Source organism: Marmota marmota, unplaced genomic scaffold (assembly GCF_001458135.2).
Source record: "Marmota marmota marmota unplaced genomic scaffold, marMar, whole genome shotgun sequence".
Lineage (NCBI taxonomy): Eukaryota > Metazoa > Chordata > Mammalia > Rodentia > Sciuridae > Marmota > Marmota marmota.
Genome location: NW_026000141.1, coordinates 167,022 through 186,195, shown reverse-complemented (window position 1 = coordinate 186,195; position 19,174 = coordinate 167,022). Strand labels below are relative to the sequence as shown.

The window sequence follows — 19,174 nt, the reverse complement described above, 5'->3', positions numbered from 1 at the left end:
TATAAATACATATATATATATATATATATATATATATATATATATATACACACACACACACATACAGACATTACAGTGAGAAAAATTTATATTTCCAATTTTCAATTTTGATCTTTTCCCAGTGTAGCTACGTGTGCATTGTAACTTGACTGTGATGCTGGGGAGCTCCAGTAAGCCTTGCAATCATGAGGGAAAATAACATACTGCACAGTATTTGGTAGTTATAAGCAATAAATTTCAGCAGGCTAGGTGTATGAAAAGCAGTGTTTACCTTTATTTTTTATTTATTTGTTTTGTCATGATGTAACTATCATTGCAGACCAAATGCCTGTACATATAATTAGCCTTTCAGTCTAATTGGGGTTCTTCCTGGTCACTGGATTTGTATATTGTGGAAATCATATATATTAAGAATCCCTGAAGAAAGGTGTTCTAACCCACCAAATACCTTTTCATTATTGAAAAAAAGGAGCCCCTTAATTAAGAGTTTATACTATCCAAGAGAAAATTCAGGTACAGTAGTTGGGAGTGTATAAAAGAAGGAATTTCCACTCTCATTCTATCCCACTTTGTTTCTTTCATATGAGTTTAGAAATGAGTAACATTGATGAAAACCTGCACTTACCCTTCTCTCATTCCCTTTAAACATCATTACAACTTGTCTGAATTGAAATTCCTTCAAGAAAAGGCAAAAGAAGATCACGGACCCCAGGCTCACCATGACAGAGTGTGGTAGATATAAAATGAATGAAACAATGTCACTGATGCAAAACTTCACCAAGGCAAGCCTGCACCATGGAGGAACCTAGAGGCATTTACAATGAAGTTTCCCCTGAAAACTGGAGGAATTGTACCTTTAGGCATGGACTTGACCCTCTTTCAACAAATGAAGAGGTAGAGAGACATACATCTGCTAAGACCACATCTCACAGATTAGAGCAAGCTGTCATTGTCACAAGGACATAAACCAGTATCTACATTTTTTTTTCATTATTTCAGCATGGACAGGAGGGAAGATGAGAGAAAACTGAGTTTCTAATCCATTCATAAAGCAATCTCTGTATAAAGTTGAGGAAGCCTTGTCAAAGCAAGGAGATTGTGTTGAATCAAACCTTGGCCTAGATAAATCTGAGCAGGAGGAGGCAAAACATTACTCCAGATGTCCCCAAGACCCCTTTTTTGAAGATGTCACACCTGTACCCTGATTGAGGAGTTTGAGGATAAGCAGAGTCTAGGCCATGATGGTGATGACCCAAAGCACTCCCACCACTGGACCTGGCACCTCCAGAGTTCTTTTATCCCTTCCATTGCCTCAGAGAAATGAAGGAGGTCCTCAAAACAAATCTGCTTTCTGAACCTGCCTCTCCTCAACCCACTCTGGCTTGTCCTGGACTCTATACATTTTTGCATCCATTTCCTGAGGAGTTCATTGGAGGGGATATAATCTCCCTGCCTTAGATTTCCTGAGAATCAGAGACTTGAATTGTCTATCCTTGATTGCACAGGAGAGAAAGATCTTCTGGAGTTCATCATCTCTGTGATCTCCTAGCTCTTCAGTGTCTCTGCTGAGATCTCACTGTGTCTCAGACCTCCAAGTCATACCCCATAGTGCCCTCTTCTGGTATCCATCCTCCAAGATCCCTCTACTGTTAGGAAACTAGTCTGCCCACCCAGGAAACACCTGCTATGGTTGTTGTTGGTGTGGTCTCCCCAGAGGCAGCTGTGTTTCTGCCCTTCCTCTGTGCTATGTGTGGAAGCACATGCAGCATCAAATTCCACCAGTATGTAAGTCACTCCCTGGTCACTCACCACATGCTTCATGGACCATCTAGTTGTCACTGGGAAGGAGTGTCATAGAGGGAACAAGGTGCCACACCAAGGGTCATAGTCCTGACCTGATTTTGCAGCTTTGTTCCTGTCTGACCATTTCCTGGTAATGACCAGTTCTCACTAAGTGGCTGAATCTCAGTCTCAGAAGTGAGTTCCCAGAATCCTACTTCTTGTGTAGGGTATCTACAAGGAGATTAGGGAAAAATGGGAAGGGAAAGATTTAAAAATGGGTTATTTCTATTCAAACAAGGGTTATTTATTTGTTTTAAATTATTTTATTTTATTTGGTACTGAGGATTGAACCTATAGTTTCTGAGCTACTGAGCCACATCCCCAGCTGTTTTTAATATTGTATTACAGGAAGGGTCTCATTGAGTTACTGATGTCCTAGGTATGTTGCTGAGGCTAGCTTTAAGCTTATGATCCTTCTGTGTCAGTTCTTCAAGCTGCTAGCATTACAGGGATGCGCCAACTTGCCTAGCCAAATATTTTATATTTTATATCACATCTTATATTATCTGGTACAGTGTATAATTGAATGATGCATAATTGTTGAATGATTAGTTCAGGCTAATGCAGTTACCTCAATTTTTTTAAAGCAGCTTTATTGAGTTGTAGCTCACATATCAACAACTCTACCATTTCAAGTAGACACGCCAATGCCTCTTATTGTGTTTAGAGTTGTGCAACAATCACCATAATTAATTTTAGAGCATTTTCATCATTCAAGAAGGAAAATACATGACCATTAGCAGTAATTCCCAGTTGCTTTCTTCTTCAGCATATTCATCCATTCTGCCTACTTGTGAATGAAATCACTTATTCTCTTTCCATGGCTAGGTGATTCCCTATTTTAAAATTGCTTTTATGTGAGGATAATATGTAAGTTATATTTTATTCAATTACGAAATACATAATATATTAGTATTAACTATAGTTACCCAACTATTCAGTAGAACAACAAAAATTATTTCTCCTGTCTCACTGAAAATTTGTCACCTTTTACTAAATCACACTTTATCCTGCTCCCTTCCCCACCTCACCCCTGTTTTGGAATGATTTTATTCTCCACCACTGTGACTCCTTCTCTTATAGATTACACATATAATTGAAATCATGTAGTTTTTGTCTTTCTGTGCCTAGTTTATTTCAGCTAGCATAAGAATCTTTTATTTTTACTATAGACTTCATACTTACCTAAACATTACATTCAATTTTATGTTTAACCTATGTGTCCAGTCAAAGAGAAGCAGTTATTTAGATTATTTTCTACCTTTGTAGTTTGTTTCCATCCTACTCCATGAATGTGGCATGATCAAGCAGAGTCATCTCAAAGATAAAATAAAATCTGCACAAGTGTGACAAAGGGTCTTCCATTCATTTTCTGAAAGCACTTTTAAAAGTGTTTTCTATCTTCTTTTGTTTGCATGGCATGTGGTTCAGATTTATTAAATTTCCTGAGTAAAATTATCATTGTTGTTTTTAGATTCCATTTAGGATGGAGTAAGCACACATCATCTTTTCAGATTGAACCCAGCAATTGAACCTCAAACAGTGCACAGATATGATCTTTATGACCACCTAGGAAAGAAGATCACAGAAGGCAGACTGGAGGAGACACCAGCGCATTAAAGATACCCAAACAGCAGAGAGTTTTCCACTTCTACCCTATGCCCTTGGCCTATTCTTAAGCAGCCTGGGACCTGGGACCTGACTGAATTCCAGGAGATGCCCCACTGTTAGAAGCTGTGAATGAATTGTGGGCTTGTCTGAGCCAACTCTTAAGTTAAGGTGTACCCCTCAGACAACTCTTGGAGTTATCTCACCAATGTGAGACCACTCTGTTGCCTTGGCTAAGTCCTGCTCAAAGATAATTCTGTAATAATGCGGAATTTATTGGTTCAGACAGCCCTAGTTTCAAACACAACTCCCAGAGTTGGAAAGAGATAGATAGCAGTGGGCCTTTGAGGTGCCAGCTGCCTGAAGGAGGAAGAATTCCTGCTCATGTGATATGTCTCTGATCAGGCAAATTTCCCTACAGCCTCTTGCTTCTTGTTTATCTTGCAAAACTTTTTTCACAGTAAATCCTCCTTTGATATGTTTTGCTGTAAATAATGCATTGGTGGGCTTTTTCTCTTTGTTAGGGATTGACTCATCAGGTCTGATCCACCCACCAGAACCCCACTGTGAAACTATTTTCTATGTCTTTGTTTTTATCTCTAAATATTATTTCAGATTTTAAATTTCCCAGCTGATTCACATATTCGTTTGGTTTACTGATCCCTTGTTGTGCAGGACACAGCGACACCCCACTCTTGTGTCTCCTAGAGAAGAAAAGGAATACCTCATACTCTGAGAAATGTGGGATGGGCACATTTTCTTTTTCTTAGGGTTTTTCTCTTCTTCATTGATCTCTTCTCTACTTGATCCTGAATTGGGAAATTCTCTCTGGTCAGAATTGTAAAAAAAATAAATAATAAAGGGGACACAGAAACAAGGAGCAGAGGCAAGAAAGTGGCAGAGAGGCTCATTGTCCAAGTGGCCACATTAATTTATACCAATACGTTACATTGGGTCATTAGTATCATAACTACATTATTATTTAGAGTAACAGCAAGGTTGCTTATTATGCAGTTACATTCTGCAGTTACAATATGCAATGTTAGGAGGTTTGTGCAGTTCTCAAGAAAGTTCATTGTCTGAAGTTACTGTTAGGCAGGCAGATCCAGGAGCACCAGAGGTTGGTGAAATGTTGTAGTTATTAAGCAACCAAGTTCCTTTATTCCCAGGAGTTATGTACCTGAGATCAAGGTCGAAACCCTGGTGAAGAACACTGCTTCAGCAGCCAGACATCCCATGTCTTTTACACAGAAGTTTCCCAGCAGCCAGGCATTCTGTACCTTTGCACAGAAACTTCCTAACCATAAAGCAGGCCACAATCATGAAGTTTATCAGAGACCCCAATCTCAAACACAGAACCCCTATACAAAGTTGTGGCAATGGACACTGTGGGGGCTTTCCATTCTCATTTGAGAAACTAATTTCTCGACATATTGTCACTTAATTCCACTACTTTTGTTACTCTGTGTTTTCTTAGTACTTAGTGGGATTCTGGCCTCTGTAACCCATATTTCACTTTTACACCCTGTAGTCCATTCCTCATTTGACAACTATAGAGCCCTTGATAGCATAGCAGGCTCACGGAGAACCTATAGAAGATCTCTTTGATATGTCTCTGTGTCCAGATTGAGACCACACTCCTTCCCTACAGGATCATCTGATTCCATCCATCAAATCCCTTTCTCTACTCAAATCCTGTCCACTCCAATTCTTCTTCAAAGTCTTCCTTTTGCTCTTCCAGATCCTGAGATGTCCTTGGCCCTTCCTGTTGCAGTGCACCACTCAAGACTAATTTCTGAGAATGGAGGGAAATAAACCTGTTCATTGTCTCAGAAAAGGGCTAAGGAACGGAACAAGTTTTGGATATCCTTAAGTTCAGACAAACTAGGTAGAAGTAATTACTGTATCTCATCTTCTGAAAAATAAGCCTAAACTCATTCTCTTGTTCAAAGAATTTGTGGCTATATTTCATATTTAGTGAATCTTATAACTGGAATTCTAACTAGAAATTGGTTTAGGGTCACCATTGAAATCACAAACTGTTGGGAACTATTGAGGGAGGAGGAGTACACCCACAAGACATCTCTCTTAATTCTGGAATAAAAGGATCCTCTTAGGACAAGCTCATCCTACTGAGAGACATTTCACCTGCAGGACACAACCAGGAAAGGGTCTCAGGTTTCTAAGGGAAGAGAGAATCGTGATTAAAAATACAGTCTCCACTTGACTATGATGACACCTCCCTTGACTATGATGACAAATGTCTTATGACTTAAAGAATAACAGCATCTTTCCCTTTGTCCTCATTTCCTCCATAATATTCTCAGATTTTCTCAGTGGTTGTTACTTCACCAGCAGACATGCCCTTGAGAGCAAACAGAGGGATGTTGACCTCAGCATGGTGGATGCAGAGTTTATGCAGAAGAGATTCCAGGCAGATTTGCACAATATGGGAGTAGAAGGCAGCAAGAGTGACATTTTCCCTGAGAACTACTGGGACTGAACCAAATAGGCATCTTCATATTATTCTGCCCCTACTGTAAGGATGTGAAAAAATTTGCACATGTAGATACAGCATCACACAGCAAATAAAAATCTGTTGTTGTCCTTACACAATAAATAAGAAATTGTGTTTCCTTTTGCACTTCTTGGTAGAACAAAGGTGGAACTTCATGAAAGATAAATGAATTCTCAGGGCCCTGTGCAATGTAGCCCTCTCTGTGCAGGGCTGAGGAAGCATCTTCAGAGTGAAGAAGAAAATGTGAACTCAGGGCAGGTTTTAGACCCACTTCCTCATGAACTTGGAGCACTGTGTAAAGTACTGCTGCTTGTGTATGAGCAGCAGTAATAATCAGCCTCATCCTCAGGCTGAAGTCTAGAAATTGTCAGAGAGGCTGTGTTGCCAGACTTGGAACCAGAGAAGCGATCAGGTATCCCAGAAGGACGATTAGTGACTCCATAAATCAGGAGTGTGGGGGATGCTCCTGAGAGATTTCGATACCAGGAGACACTATTATATCTCCCAATATCATTGCTGGTACCAGTGCAGGAGATGGTGACTGTCTGTCCTGAAGACCCAGAGGCTGATGGAGGCTGATTCAGAGCAGACTGAGACCAGGATCCTGAAAAGAGAGAAAAACACACTCTGGTATGTCAGTGCTGGTCCCAGGTGAGCCAGAGCTGGAGAAGACATAATATTAGCCCATATTTCCTTGTGTCCCTTCCCTGGAGGTGTCACCTGTGCCTTGGGAGAGGAGGGTGAGGACAAGCAGAGCCCAAGCCATGGTGGTGATGCCCTGAGAATGTTGCCTCCTGAGCCTCTAGCTTTGGGCCTGGCTCCCCAGACCTCTCTTATCCCCTTACCTGACTCAGAACAGGGAGGGGCCTTCATGCAAATTTGTTTCCAGCTCCTTCCTCTCCTCCCCCTACCCTTAGCTGCCTTAGGTGTTCTGGACACCTCTGTCTCCTAGATCAGAAGAGTTCAGTTGAGAAAATTAAATTGTTTGATATTTATTCTCTGAACCAGGACAGATGGAACCTGTGACAGCACCCAGGAATTAGAGCCCCTTTGGGATGTCCCAAACCTTCCAATAGTGGAAATTATATAAAGGTCACCTCATGTTTCCAGGACTTCTGTGTGCTTTGTGGGATGATCTTGAGGACATCATACCAGGATGGTGGTATAGATCCAGTCTCTATTCTTCTCAAGGAGAGAGGTGGCTGGGAGCACCACACATTCTCCTCAACCTGCTCAGGATCCCCTGACCCTGTCAGTTAGGATGTATGTTCAGAGTTTACTAAGTCCTCTGCCTCAGGAAAAAAATGTGGCTGGATTTCTGAAGCTGGGACTGTAATTAACAGTGCTTCTTGAAAATAATTTGTGGCAGTACCACATATTTAGTGCTGCCACCCTAGTGGTACTTTAGGTATAAACATGGGAAAGCACCTGTTTGGACCTCATTACTGTTGGTGGTATACCAGAGCAACTGCTCTTCAGACTACAGCCCCTACTGCCCCCTGGTGGACTCACATGGAATATCCCAGCCTTTGGGGAAGGGCAGGGAATGGAGCTGGGTAAATGGCTCTGCTTCCTCTTCTCAGTCCAGCCTCCATCCCCAGCTCAGGACAGCCCCTAGTCCCTTCTAGTCCCCTCCTGGTGCCTCTTTCTTCTTTTTTATTGTTTCAGTGGTGTACTTGTACATAATGATGGTATTTGTTTTTACATATTTGTAGATGCACACAATATAACAATGTAATTTGGCCAGCATCACTTTACACCACCTAATTCCTTTCCTCTATTGATCTCCCTTTGATTTTCATGAGATCTCTGCCCCCTCCACCTTTCTTTACCTTTTGCTCTTTAGCATCCACATATCACAGAAAACATATGACCCCTGACCTTCTTTTTTGGCTTATTTCACTTAACTTAATGATCTCTAGTGTCATGCATTTTCCTGAAAATAATGTAAATTTTATTTTTTGTGGCCAAATAAAACTGCATTGTATACATGTACCACATTTTTTTATCCATTCATCTGTTGATGTACACCTAGGCTCCTATGACATTCTAATGCCCAGTAGCCACATTATTTGCCTCTAGATAAAAATAAAGAGGCTTGTATCATTTTTAAATAATGTATATTATATATCCCAACATAAGAAAAATAATATCATTGTCATGAGAATTCACCGATTGGGTTAAAACTCTCACAACCTAATCATTTCTCCTCTGAACCTTCTTGCATTGTCTCACACATGAGCTTTTGGGGAACACCTCATATCAAAACCATAACAATGACATTCTCCATAGGACCCCTAAAGCTCAGGAAATAATGCCAAGGGTTAACAAGTGGGAATGACATCAAATTAAAAAGCTTCTGGAAAACAAAGGGAATGATTAGCAAGGTGAAGAGAAACTGTAGAGAATGGGCAAAAAATCTTTGCTAATTACTCTTCTGTCAGAGGATTTAGGTCTAGAATATAAAAAGAACTTAAAAAACTTCACACACATACACACATACACAGAAAATGAATTAATAAACATGTAGGTAAGTTAAACAGATGCTTTTCAAAAGAAAAAGCATAAATGGCCAACAGCTATATGAAAAAAGTTTAACATCATTAGCAATGAGGGAAATGCAAATCAAAAGTAAATTGAGATTTCATCTTACACCAGAGTGGCAGTCATCCAAAATACAAACATAAAATGCTAGAGAGGATGTGGAGAAGAAGGAATACTTTTATACTCTTGGTGGGATTATAAATTACTACAAACACTATAGAAATCAGTATAGAGGCCCCTCAAAAGACTAGGCATGGACCCACCATAAGACTTGGCTATAACACTCCTCAGTATTTATCCTGAAGAATCAAAGCCATCTTACTACAGTGATTCATGCATACCCATGCTTATAGCAGCACAACTCACAATAGCACAATATGGAATCAGCCCAGGTGTCCATCAGTGGATAACTAGATAAATAAAATGTGGTATATACAGCAATAAACAAAAATGAAACTATGCTATTTGTAGAAAACTGGATGATACTAGAGACCATCATGTTAAGTGAAAGAAGTCAAACTCAGGTTAAGGGTAGTTTTCTCTCATAAGTAGGAGCTAGAGAGGAAAAGGAAAAGAAAGCTAAGACAGGTGGTGGTCCCCCTACTCTGCAGGGTACTAAAGAAGACTGCTTGCTCCATGCAGACAATGTCTTGAGTGCTATCCCCACCTGAGACTGCACCTCAGTGCAGGACTGCAGCCCTCAGTGCAGATCCACCAGGAAGTGGGAGGAGAGGCAGGGAGAGGTGTGCAGCATCTGTGGAAGTGCCAAAGATAGAAAGGTTATTTCTGGGACACTGCTAGACAGTAAGAGAAAGTGCTCAGGGATTGGGCAGAACTCCCAAGCAATCGTCCTAAGAACACAGGCTCTCAAGTTCCATCTTCTCATATGGAAATCCTTCCCAGAGGGATTTTGGTTTGACCCCCTATTGTCTCTCAGGCAACTACCAAGGCTGACACCTGGGGACTAGGCTCCTCCGGGAAATGTCCCAGTTGAGGACCTCACTGTTCCCAGGCTCCTGCTAGTATCCTGGGTAAACACTGTGTGTGTGATGGGCAGAATGTGGTCACAGAAGGCCAGGCATGTGATGTACTCTTGGGACTTCCAGTACAGAGACTATGATCTGGAGATCTGTTGATCCCCCTGGATGGGACTGCCTCTTGTCCTCCCCTTGTACTGCCCCAGCCTCTTCCTGGCTGCTCCTCACTGTAGCTTTACCTCTCCATGCTCTGGAGGACCCTAGGAGCAGTAGCTCCCTTATCTATGTGATTCTAAAGCCCATGTTGCCTGAAATGGTGTGTAGGATGTCCAGCCTCACTCTGAGCTAGCTGCATTCACCTTGCCCTTCCAAGCACAGAATAGAGAGTTGGCATTCATGGGATAGAGTTAGGTGGGTAGTGTGCATTTTCTTTCACCCATTCTGAGAATGAAAGATTGTTTCCTGGTGCTTTGTTTTCTTTAAAGAAAGAAGAGAGAGCTTGCCTTTCAGTTCTTCTGAAGAAACAGAGCTTTAGTAGCTTTGGCTGCTCTTTGATAAAACACCTTAGCAGCATTACTTGGCTGATCTCAGAGTCAAGGCTGGGTTCAGGGTAATGTGGGTTTGTTCCTTGGGACAGGTTCTAGATATAGAGAGCAGAGGTTTTGAAGCAGGGAAAAGGGAGGGAAGTTCCTAGAGTTGAGAGAAGTAGTGAGAGTGGTTGTGGAGAAGCAGGCCCTACAGAGGGAGGGAGGAGCCCAAGGAGGCTGCTGGAGTAAAGCTCGAGCAGGGAGGACAGGCATACATCCCTGGCCAAGTCCAGGCATAGAAGAACCTATGGATGTCCATTCCCATCATCTGAACCCTGCATCCAAAACCCCTCTGGGGGACCCCAACTTGGTCATTTCTACACTTGGGGCATAAGTTCTTCAGGACTGGGGCAGCTGAACCAGCACCTCTCAGCCCTGTGCTTGGAGAGGTGTGTGTGTATGTGTGTGTGTCTGTGAATAGCTCATGCTCCTCCTCTCACAAGACCATTGTCAACCTGCAGTGAGTGTGGTTCATGCTGAGAAGTGAGGCTAGGCATTTGTGTCAGCTTCACCATTAGACATAGGAGACTCATGCCCAGGAAGGCAAGGGAGTAAACAGTAACCAAGTCCCATTTTGCTTCAAGCCATTTCTGAAAATCTGTTGTCCACAGTTGAATCCTCTGATTATGCAGCTCTTCCTTGGCAAACTGGAAGATTAACCAATGAATGTTTTCTAAGCATGTCCCACAGTGAGTCTTCTTCCTGCACTGTATCCCCGAGGTCCACCCATCCTATGCATTATGCTACAGATGTGTCCCAATTCCAGGAAGAACCAACCTTGAAGGACTTCCTTAAATCCTAACAAGAACCGTTACCTAACTAACATCCTCCCCTTTATAACCATAATTAAGACCCTGTTAAAGTGAAATTCTCCTTACTAACAAGACTTAGTGTTGTATAATTGAGGACTTTTGTGGCCTTTGTAAGCTGGCAGTTCAAGTAAATAAAAATGAACTGCTTAGGTTCCAATGAAATTAGCTGAGCCTGGAGAGGTCCAGGGATCTGCCCCCATGTTTTAGAAATATGAGGGCAGGGGCAGGACTAGAAGCTTAAACTCCATGTGTCAGGCAATCACCTGTCAGTGTGACCAGGGCAGGAAGGAGCAGTGGGGGAGGCAAACTGGCAGATTTCTCTCAATTTCTATGTCACTCTGTGAGCAATGATGCTAATTCCACACATGACATTAATAGACAGTATCCTAATAACATAGGTCTAGTGGATGGCCGGAGTTGCTGTGTACCCTGAGATGGAGCAAAGAATTGATCAGGAAATGTGAGGAACTGGTGTCGTCATTGCAGATGACTATTACAGGGCCTCATCTTGCTTCTGCTGGCAATAGTGCATGCTTTTACTTTCAATAATGCTGCCTGCTTATGTGATCCTAGCCGCTTGTCTTTGGTTCACTGAAAATGACAGTGACAGAATCAACATGTGAGAAGATACAGAGCCTTAAAGAAGAGAGAAGGAGAGGAGGTGGGACTAAAGATGAAGGACACATCCCAAATGACACCAATATTTCACCATGTCTGAAAGAGCTCAGAAATTTTGAAGGCCCTCAGGGCAGCCAATGGCATCAGCATCAGCCCCTGTGGCTCCTGAGCTGCTGGAAGATGGAGTTTCTGAACACTTTAGCAAACCACGCAAAGTAGTGAGCATAGTATGTATTTCATCCTCACAATCAACCATCCTGCAGCAGGTTCTGAGCATCTTTCCAACCACAGGCATAGTCCTGCTAAGTAGAGTCAGGGCCAGGTTTGTCCCACTTTCTTGGGCCTGATGGGTAGGCTGAGGCCCTAGGGCATCATCTGTGCAGAACAGGTTGGGGAGGGGGTGACCAAGCCATTGTGGAAGTAACCTTAAGCTACTTCCTTAGGCCCAGGCTGGGCTGACTTCTACCCAAGCCTCTCTTATCCCCTTGCTGGGAGAGCTACCCACTATAGTAAATTAGATCAAGCTCAGGATTGCTTCTGGAGGAGGTTGTGTTGTCTAGAGCAGGGCTCAGCCTCAGGTATACACAAAGGGGAAGGTTAAGCTTACAGACCTACCCTCTGCCCACAGAAGTCTGTTTTCCTTGTTGGTCCTATAGTCTGGGAAGACACATCTACATTAATCTGTGTCTTCACCTTGCTTCAGGGATGGCCTGGCCATTCTGAGCTCAAAAGTAAGTCTATCTGTGTAATTCAACCCAGTCTCCTGATAACAGTGAGAGGCTTAGTTAGCTGTGTGTCCTGCCCAGCTCTTAGCTCTTGGGCTGAATGGTGGGAATAAAATAAAATGTCCATGAAACTTTAAAAGTTCACTACAATGCTATAACTCTGTCCTTGTTGTGAGCTCCTCATGAAGATCTTAGGTGCTATGCTTCCCATCTCCAGCATGCTCTAGGGAGGGTCCACACTCCATGCTTCAATACTGCCCAACAGTTCAGAGAGATTCAGAATGAATGTTGGTCTTGGGTGAGATGAGGAGCCAATTTCATTGTCCATTTCTGCACCAGCTGTGAAATGTGCCAGAGCAGTATACTTCTGCAGGTACTTGGTATAAACCATTGATAGGAAAGCCGCATTCTGCATTCCTCTCAGAGAGCAGGATATGAAACAGTGTGCATTTTTGTGGAGTGGACAAGAGCATACATGGACATTTTATTCCCTCAGATATGTTGGTTCTCCTTTCCATGTCATACACAGTGCCTGGGGGCTTGGACCATCTGGAAAACCAGGGTAAATTTCTTAGGTCTCTATGTTGTCATGGCAATTGTGCATGAAGTGAAAAGAATATTGAGAAATTTGGGGAGACACATACATTCCAGAGATTATGAAGGAAACCCTAATTTTTACCCTATAATCTGAAACATTCTATGCTTAGCTGTTCAGATCATTTTGAGCCATATCCCACAATAATGAACAAGATATTTCTTGTTTCTACCCAGAAGAAAGAAGCAAAAAGCTTCTAACATGACTATGATATCAGGAAATATCATATTTTAATATTGGGGCTGTTGCTCCTATTCACATATTATAAGCAGTGAAATTGCCAAATGAATGGAGTTTCCAGAGTAAGGAGGCTCTGTGGCATATCCCATAATGGTTGCAGTTGTCCAACTATATAATCAATCATATCCAATATACAGAGAAACAGAGGAGTTGCTGATGAGAACAGAAACATTGTTTTTAAGTCCAGGCCCCTAGGAAAATTCCACTGTAGATTATGAGATTTTGGACTTGAGGTGGACTGAAAGTAGGAAGTATACAACTTTTGAAAAATAAGTCTTGATACTTTCCCAGGTTCTTACAAATACAGGATAATGCAATATCATGTGGCCATGCATCCAGAACTGGGGAGATGCACCAATCATAAGGGCAGGCAGTAATGATTATCATAAGGTGGATGGTGTGTGTGCACAGTGTGTCAGGAGCAGAGCTGAGGCTCAGTAAGCTACTGGGCAAGTGGTCCTCAGCTCACATCTCTATTGGGTACTCGTGCTTCTCTCTGAGTTCCCACTGTGTCCTATAGATGGTGGCAGATCTCCCTGTACCAGATTACTCTGAAGGGACTGTTACTTGAGGGGTCCTGTCCAGTACTGTCCAAAACAATATAATGAGAGCCTCTTATGCATCCTACAGTCTGGTAGCCACATCAATCACTACTAGATAAAAATATTTTTTTTAAAATAATACATATATGTTACCAAACACATGAAAAACAGAATCTTTCCACAAGGAATTGGTGAAAACTTATTTATGATATGTATGAAAGTCTATAATTGAAGAAAAATAGTGTTATAATTTCTAAATCTAACAATTTCTATGTTTTCAGTGTAAGAATAAAATCCAACTTTTAGTTATTCAAAGATACAAGCTGACAATATAAAAATATCATTAACATATAAGGTCATTGAACTATAAATTAATTTTAGGTGTCTGCTTTATTTATTTATTTTTTAAAATACAGAAAAATGCTTGTCAAATTTCCTTTGTATTTGCACAGGTTGTGAAGATGCCTGTGTCTTGTATAATGTTAAACAAAGGTACAAAAAGGATCTAAATGATCAGGCATCTGATGGCTCATTTTGTCAGTAAGCCTCCTCTCTAAAGCACACATCATTGTTCAGGAACAATGTGTCCTTGATGGCAGGGATGGATATTTTTCATGGAGTTATCAATGGAGATTTTCATTCACAACAGTAACCCTGACTGTAGCCACTGCTCTATGTGCCAATGGGAGATTTTTTTAAAAATCCCAAAGTATAATTTTTCATCATGGCAGGGCAATAGAATTTATTCTGGACAGGGATATTTTCTTTGCCTGCAATGCTTACTGTAAAATTGCTATCTGTGGACTTAGAGAACCCCTCCCTCACAGTCACAATATTCCACATGAGACTTTTCAGCACATAACTGAGTTCACAGCCAATAAAGGGCATCAATGACAGAGTTAGTCTAGACAACAACCTCTGAGCCTTCCACAGCCCAGAAAGAAAGCAATGACAGACACTTGAATAGAACCCCATATTGGACAATTTGATACATAGAAGGACCTGAAATTTGGGTAGCAGAGCAGAAAATAAGGACACAACTCTTTGACAGCAAACTCTAATGAGGATGGTGCTAAGGGGGAAGGGTAACAAAGAAAGAGGGAAAGGAAAAGTACATTTACCTATTTCCATAGCAACAGCTGGAAAGAATAGCAGATCAAGTTAAAACACAACAGAACAGCAAGGACAGTGAAGGAGATGAGGCAGTTTAGCCAAAATGTGGACTGAAAGCCATGTGGGCATCACATTCATTTTGTAGAGTCCACAGCTAGCCAGCCTCCCTAGAAGAAATCAGTTCAGCACAGCTTCTGCTCACCTCCAGATAGCAACAAATAAAACTAGAATAGCTCTGAAAAGGTCTCAATAATCTGTCCAGAAGGAACTTGCAGAAGGATCTCTACTAGCCAAAAGTGACTGAAACTCCCTTCCCCTCACTGTGGACAAGGAGCATTAGGCAAAGAAGAACCAAGAGCTAATCAGTCCTGGGGAGAGCTCACCCTGACCCAGAGTACAACACAGCCTTTGAGGAGTCCAGGAAAATATGGGCCAGCTGTCATCCTACCCTCATCATGGTGACAGGTAAAACCCCTGTGAGCTATGCCAGCCATGATGGAGATCTTTGTGCCAGAGATAGCCCACAGAGACCCTACTCCCAAAGACACCACAGTTCTACAGATGTTTAGTTAGAACTGCCCTGAGGATATTACAGCATCAGAATAAAGCAGATGCCTGCAATTTGTGGCCACAGTAGTTAAGAACTCAGACTTAGGTGGGCTAACAGATTCTTTATCCCAGTCACAGAGATCTATATCAGCCTGATAGGGAGCTTCTGTGCCATACACAGCACATGGAGAGCTTGTATCCACAGGCCCTGTGCTTGTGGGCAGCCACCAGTGGCTTAGATAGCACCACTCCAGGGGACACCAATCAGAGTGGAGGGAGCACAGAGCTTCACAACCTGACGCAGTAGGAGTTCAGACACAGGTGGGCCAACTCTCCCTGTATCCAATCATATGGATGGTATCCTGGCAATCTATATCAGCCATGGGGGAGGCTTCTGCACCTCAGATGACCCACAGAGAACCTGCAATCACATGTCTTGTGCTTGCCCATAGTCACCAGGCTCTATGCCACTTTAAGGAAGACTCAGTTAAGGAAAGGGAATGCACAACACCCCACAGCCGTCAGCACAACAGCCGTCATCCCTGCATCCTGTGCCCCTGCATTGAAAAGAAACAGCCAGCAGACACAACACAGCATCCACCCAGCACACAGGTTCAGATATCTGGACTGATGAACAGAAACCAGCTGGTGAGAAATCTATTACAACCAGGGAAATAGCTCCTGTTCCCAAGTAATCTAGGAGGATCCAAGCTGAAGAGTGATGGGCATCTTCTAAAGGTGCCAAATCTTTTTTCTTAATAGTTTTTAGTTGTACTTGAACACAATACCCTTAATTTTTTTATTTATTTTTATGTGGTGCTGAGGATCTAACCCAACACCCCACACCTGCTAGGTGAGCACTCTTCTGATGAGCCACAATCCCAGCCTAAGTTGCCAAAACTTGATGAAATCCAATCCAACAAGACTGAATAAGAATTCACTACCCTGGCATGGATTGCTATCAATTTGGATTTTATATATATTATCCTTCATTTTTATTTGATAGTTGCTTTCCTAGTATTTTATATTTTATTCTCAATCAATTTGATTGTATTTCTTCTAATGCTTTAAAGCATTAACTGAAACCATTCTCTGTTTTCTTTAGCTCATGCATACACTTGCTTCTCTAACACTGTAGCCACATTTCCCTCTTATGTTAACAGTGATTGCCTCCAATTCCACCCATCCATAATTTTTCTTTCTTTCTTTTTTTAAACCTTGGTTGTCAGGGTTTTTAGCCCTGTCTCCTCCTGACCAGAGGGAGAAATGGGAAAAGCACGCCATGACCAAGACGAGCCAAGAAAGGTAAAGGCCAACTGGCCGCCCACACCCAGCCCTCCCTCCCTGGAGGACAATCAGATGTGCCAGGGAGAACAGTCAAAGCAGGATCTTGTTTAATAAGGAAGTACACACAGCTTATATGCTGCACAGGAGCCAATCAGAATAAAGGTCAGAAGGGTGGAGCAAGTTCACGTGTACACCCATCCCACAGTCTGTAAGGGAAGACACTAGCTGTCCACAAGGGCAGAAGAGTCCTGGACCTATCCTGGCGGTGGTCTGCCTGCTCTGTCACCGCCCACAGCACCGCCTCCTGGCTGATTGCCAGAAGCCATCCCAGCCACATGTGCAGCCTCAAGACCAGGAAGTGGGCAGCCATGCCCTACACTTGGTTGGTATTTTTTCTATCTTTTCTTTTTTCTCCTAATTTAATTTTCCTGTCCTCTTCTTCACTATGTAATGTAATAACAATTTTTCCATCTTTAATAATTAATTTTTCAACAAATTCCAGATCATTACTACAATTTTATGCCTGGGGTTAGAGGAATTGTGAAGAACATTTTCAACTAGTTTTTGTTTCTCCTAAGGTTGATTAGCTTATTATTTGTTCTGGAATGATTGTATTAACAGGGTTTAATGTCCTCTCTCAAAGTAGTGCCAATGATGAGAGTAGCAGAGGACACACTTTAAGTGTAGTGAGTATGAATACCTGGGTATTTCCTCAACCTAGTTCTCTTAAGAGAAAGCAGCTCACAAAATAGTACCTGGTATAAAAGTAGAAAGAAGTATCATCCTAGCAGATGGATAGATACATAGGTTAAAAAAGCACAGGAACAAACCATCTCCAAATAGCCCACAACACTGATCAATAACTGATCCCATTGATATTACAGTAGAGGAAATTATGGAAAGTTCTTAGTTAAAATGTTAGCTAATAAAAGATGTAAGGAATAAACTAGAGAGAAAATAGAGGAAGTAAAAGACCATTTAAATACAAAGATTCTTAAAAAGAACCAAATGGAAATCCTGGAAATGAAAGACTCAATAAATCACTTTAAAAATCCTATGGAAATCATTAATAATAGATCAAGCCACTTTGAAGGCAGAATGTCAGGCTTTGAAGACAAAGTATATATCTTGAACATAGAGTCAACAATAAAGAAAAGATGTTATGTAATTGTGACCAGAATATTTAAGAAATCTGGGATAACATTAAGAGATCAAATCTAAGAATCATTGGTGTTTCCAAAATACAAACTAAAGGAATGCACAATCTTTCCAATGAAATAATCAGAAACATTTCCAAAGCTTCGGAACAAGAAGAAAAACCAGACTGTAGCCACCTGAGAGGAGCTGGGGGAGGACCAAGGGTCCACAAGGCTTACGGCAGAAAAAGTGGCTGCAATATGCAGGAGCAGGTGGCAGCCAAAGTTTCAAGGCCTTGCTCAGAGAAGAGTGGCCTGAGTTTTAGTCTGTCTCTGGTTCCCTGGAAGCAGACCAGTGGCCAGTGTGGGAATGGCAACAGCAGCAGAGGCTGATGCTCCAATGTATATCTCCACCCTTTAGCCTGAGCCAAAGAGTCCAGGCCAGGTGGCCCAGGTAGCTGGAGGGGATCCATTGTACAAGAATGGGAATTCTCTTCACAAGGATATGGAGGCTATTCAATCACCAGGGTCACAAAATTATCATTATTGGACTGGACAATGCAGGGAAAATTACCATCCTTTAATAATTTTCTTTGAAGGAAATTGTACTTACATCCCCTACAATAGGGAATAAGGTAGAAGAGATAGTGATTAATGATGTATATTTTCTAATGTGGGATATGGTGGCCAAGAATCTCTTTGTTCTTCCTGGAATACTTATTCTAACATGGAATTCATAATAGTAGTTGTGGACAGTACAGAGAGAGGATTTCTGTAACTAAAGAAGAACTCTACAAACTATTAGTGCATGAGGACCTAAGAAAAACTGGATTACTGATTTTTGCTAATACACAACATGTTAAAGAATACATGACTGTAGTAGAAGTCTCCCAGGTTTTGAAGCTAACTTTTATTAAATATCATCAGAGGCCTATGCAGGCTAGCTGTGCTCTTACTGGTGAGGGATTATGCCAAGGACTTGAATGGAATATGTCATAATTTAGGATTAGATGACCTCTACTGACCTCATAAACTTTGTATAAACAAAGTGCTGGACTTCATCTGAAAGCTGCAAAAAATAATGGTTCAGATATCTTTTTTTTCATATCTTATTCATTTTTTTTAAATTTTTTATTGTTGGTTATTCAAAACATTACATAGTTCTTGATATATCATATTTCACCCTTTGATTCAAGTGGGTTATGAGCTCCCATTTTTACCCCATATACAGATTGCAGAATCACATCAGTTACACATCCATTGATTTACATATTGCCATACTAGTGTCTGTTGTGTTCTGCTGCCTTTCCTATCCTCTACTATCCCCCCCTCCCCTCCCCTCACCTCTTCTCTCTCTGCCCCCTCTACTGTCATTCATTTGTCCCCCTTGTATTATTTTTCCCTTTCCCCTCACTTCCTCTTGTATGTACTTTTGTATAACCCTGAGGGTCTCCTTCCATTTCCATGCAATTTCCCTTCTC

The 19,174-nt window shown here is 41.7% G+C and overlaps 1 protein-coding gene, 1 pseudogene and 1 gene segment (V, D, J or C); 1 reads left to right on the top strand and 2 right to left on the bottom strand.

The window, feature by feature from the left end:
* LOC107159024 overlaps nt 1-6,749 on the bottom strand; it is a 587,419-nt gene extending 580,670 nt beyond the window's left edge. The window contains 2 exon segments of the V gene segment in view: nt 6,269-6,572; nt 6,689-6,749. Of these exon segments, the coding sequence occupies nt 6,269-6,572; nt 6,689-6,734 (350 nt within the window).
* LOC107159025 (immunoglobulin lambda-1 light chain-like) overlaps nt 1-19,174 on the bottom strand; it is a 738,922-nt gene that overhangs the window by 586,297 nt on the left and 133,451 nt on the right. The gene's annotated exons all lie outside the window — the stretch shown is intronic.
* Nucleotides 18,176-18,692, top strand: LOC107159069 (annotated as a pseudogene).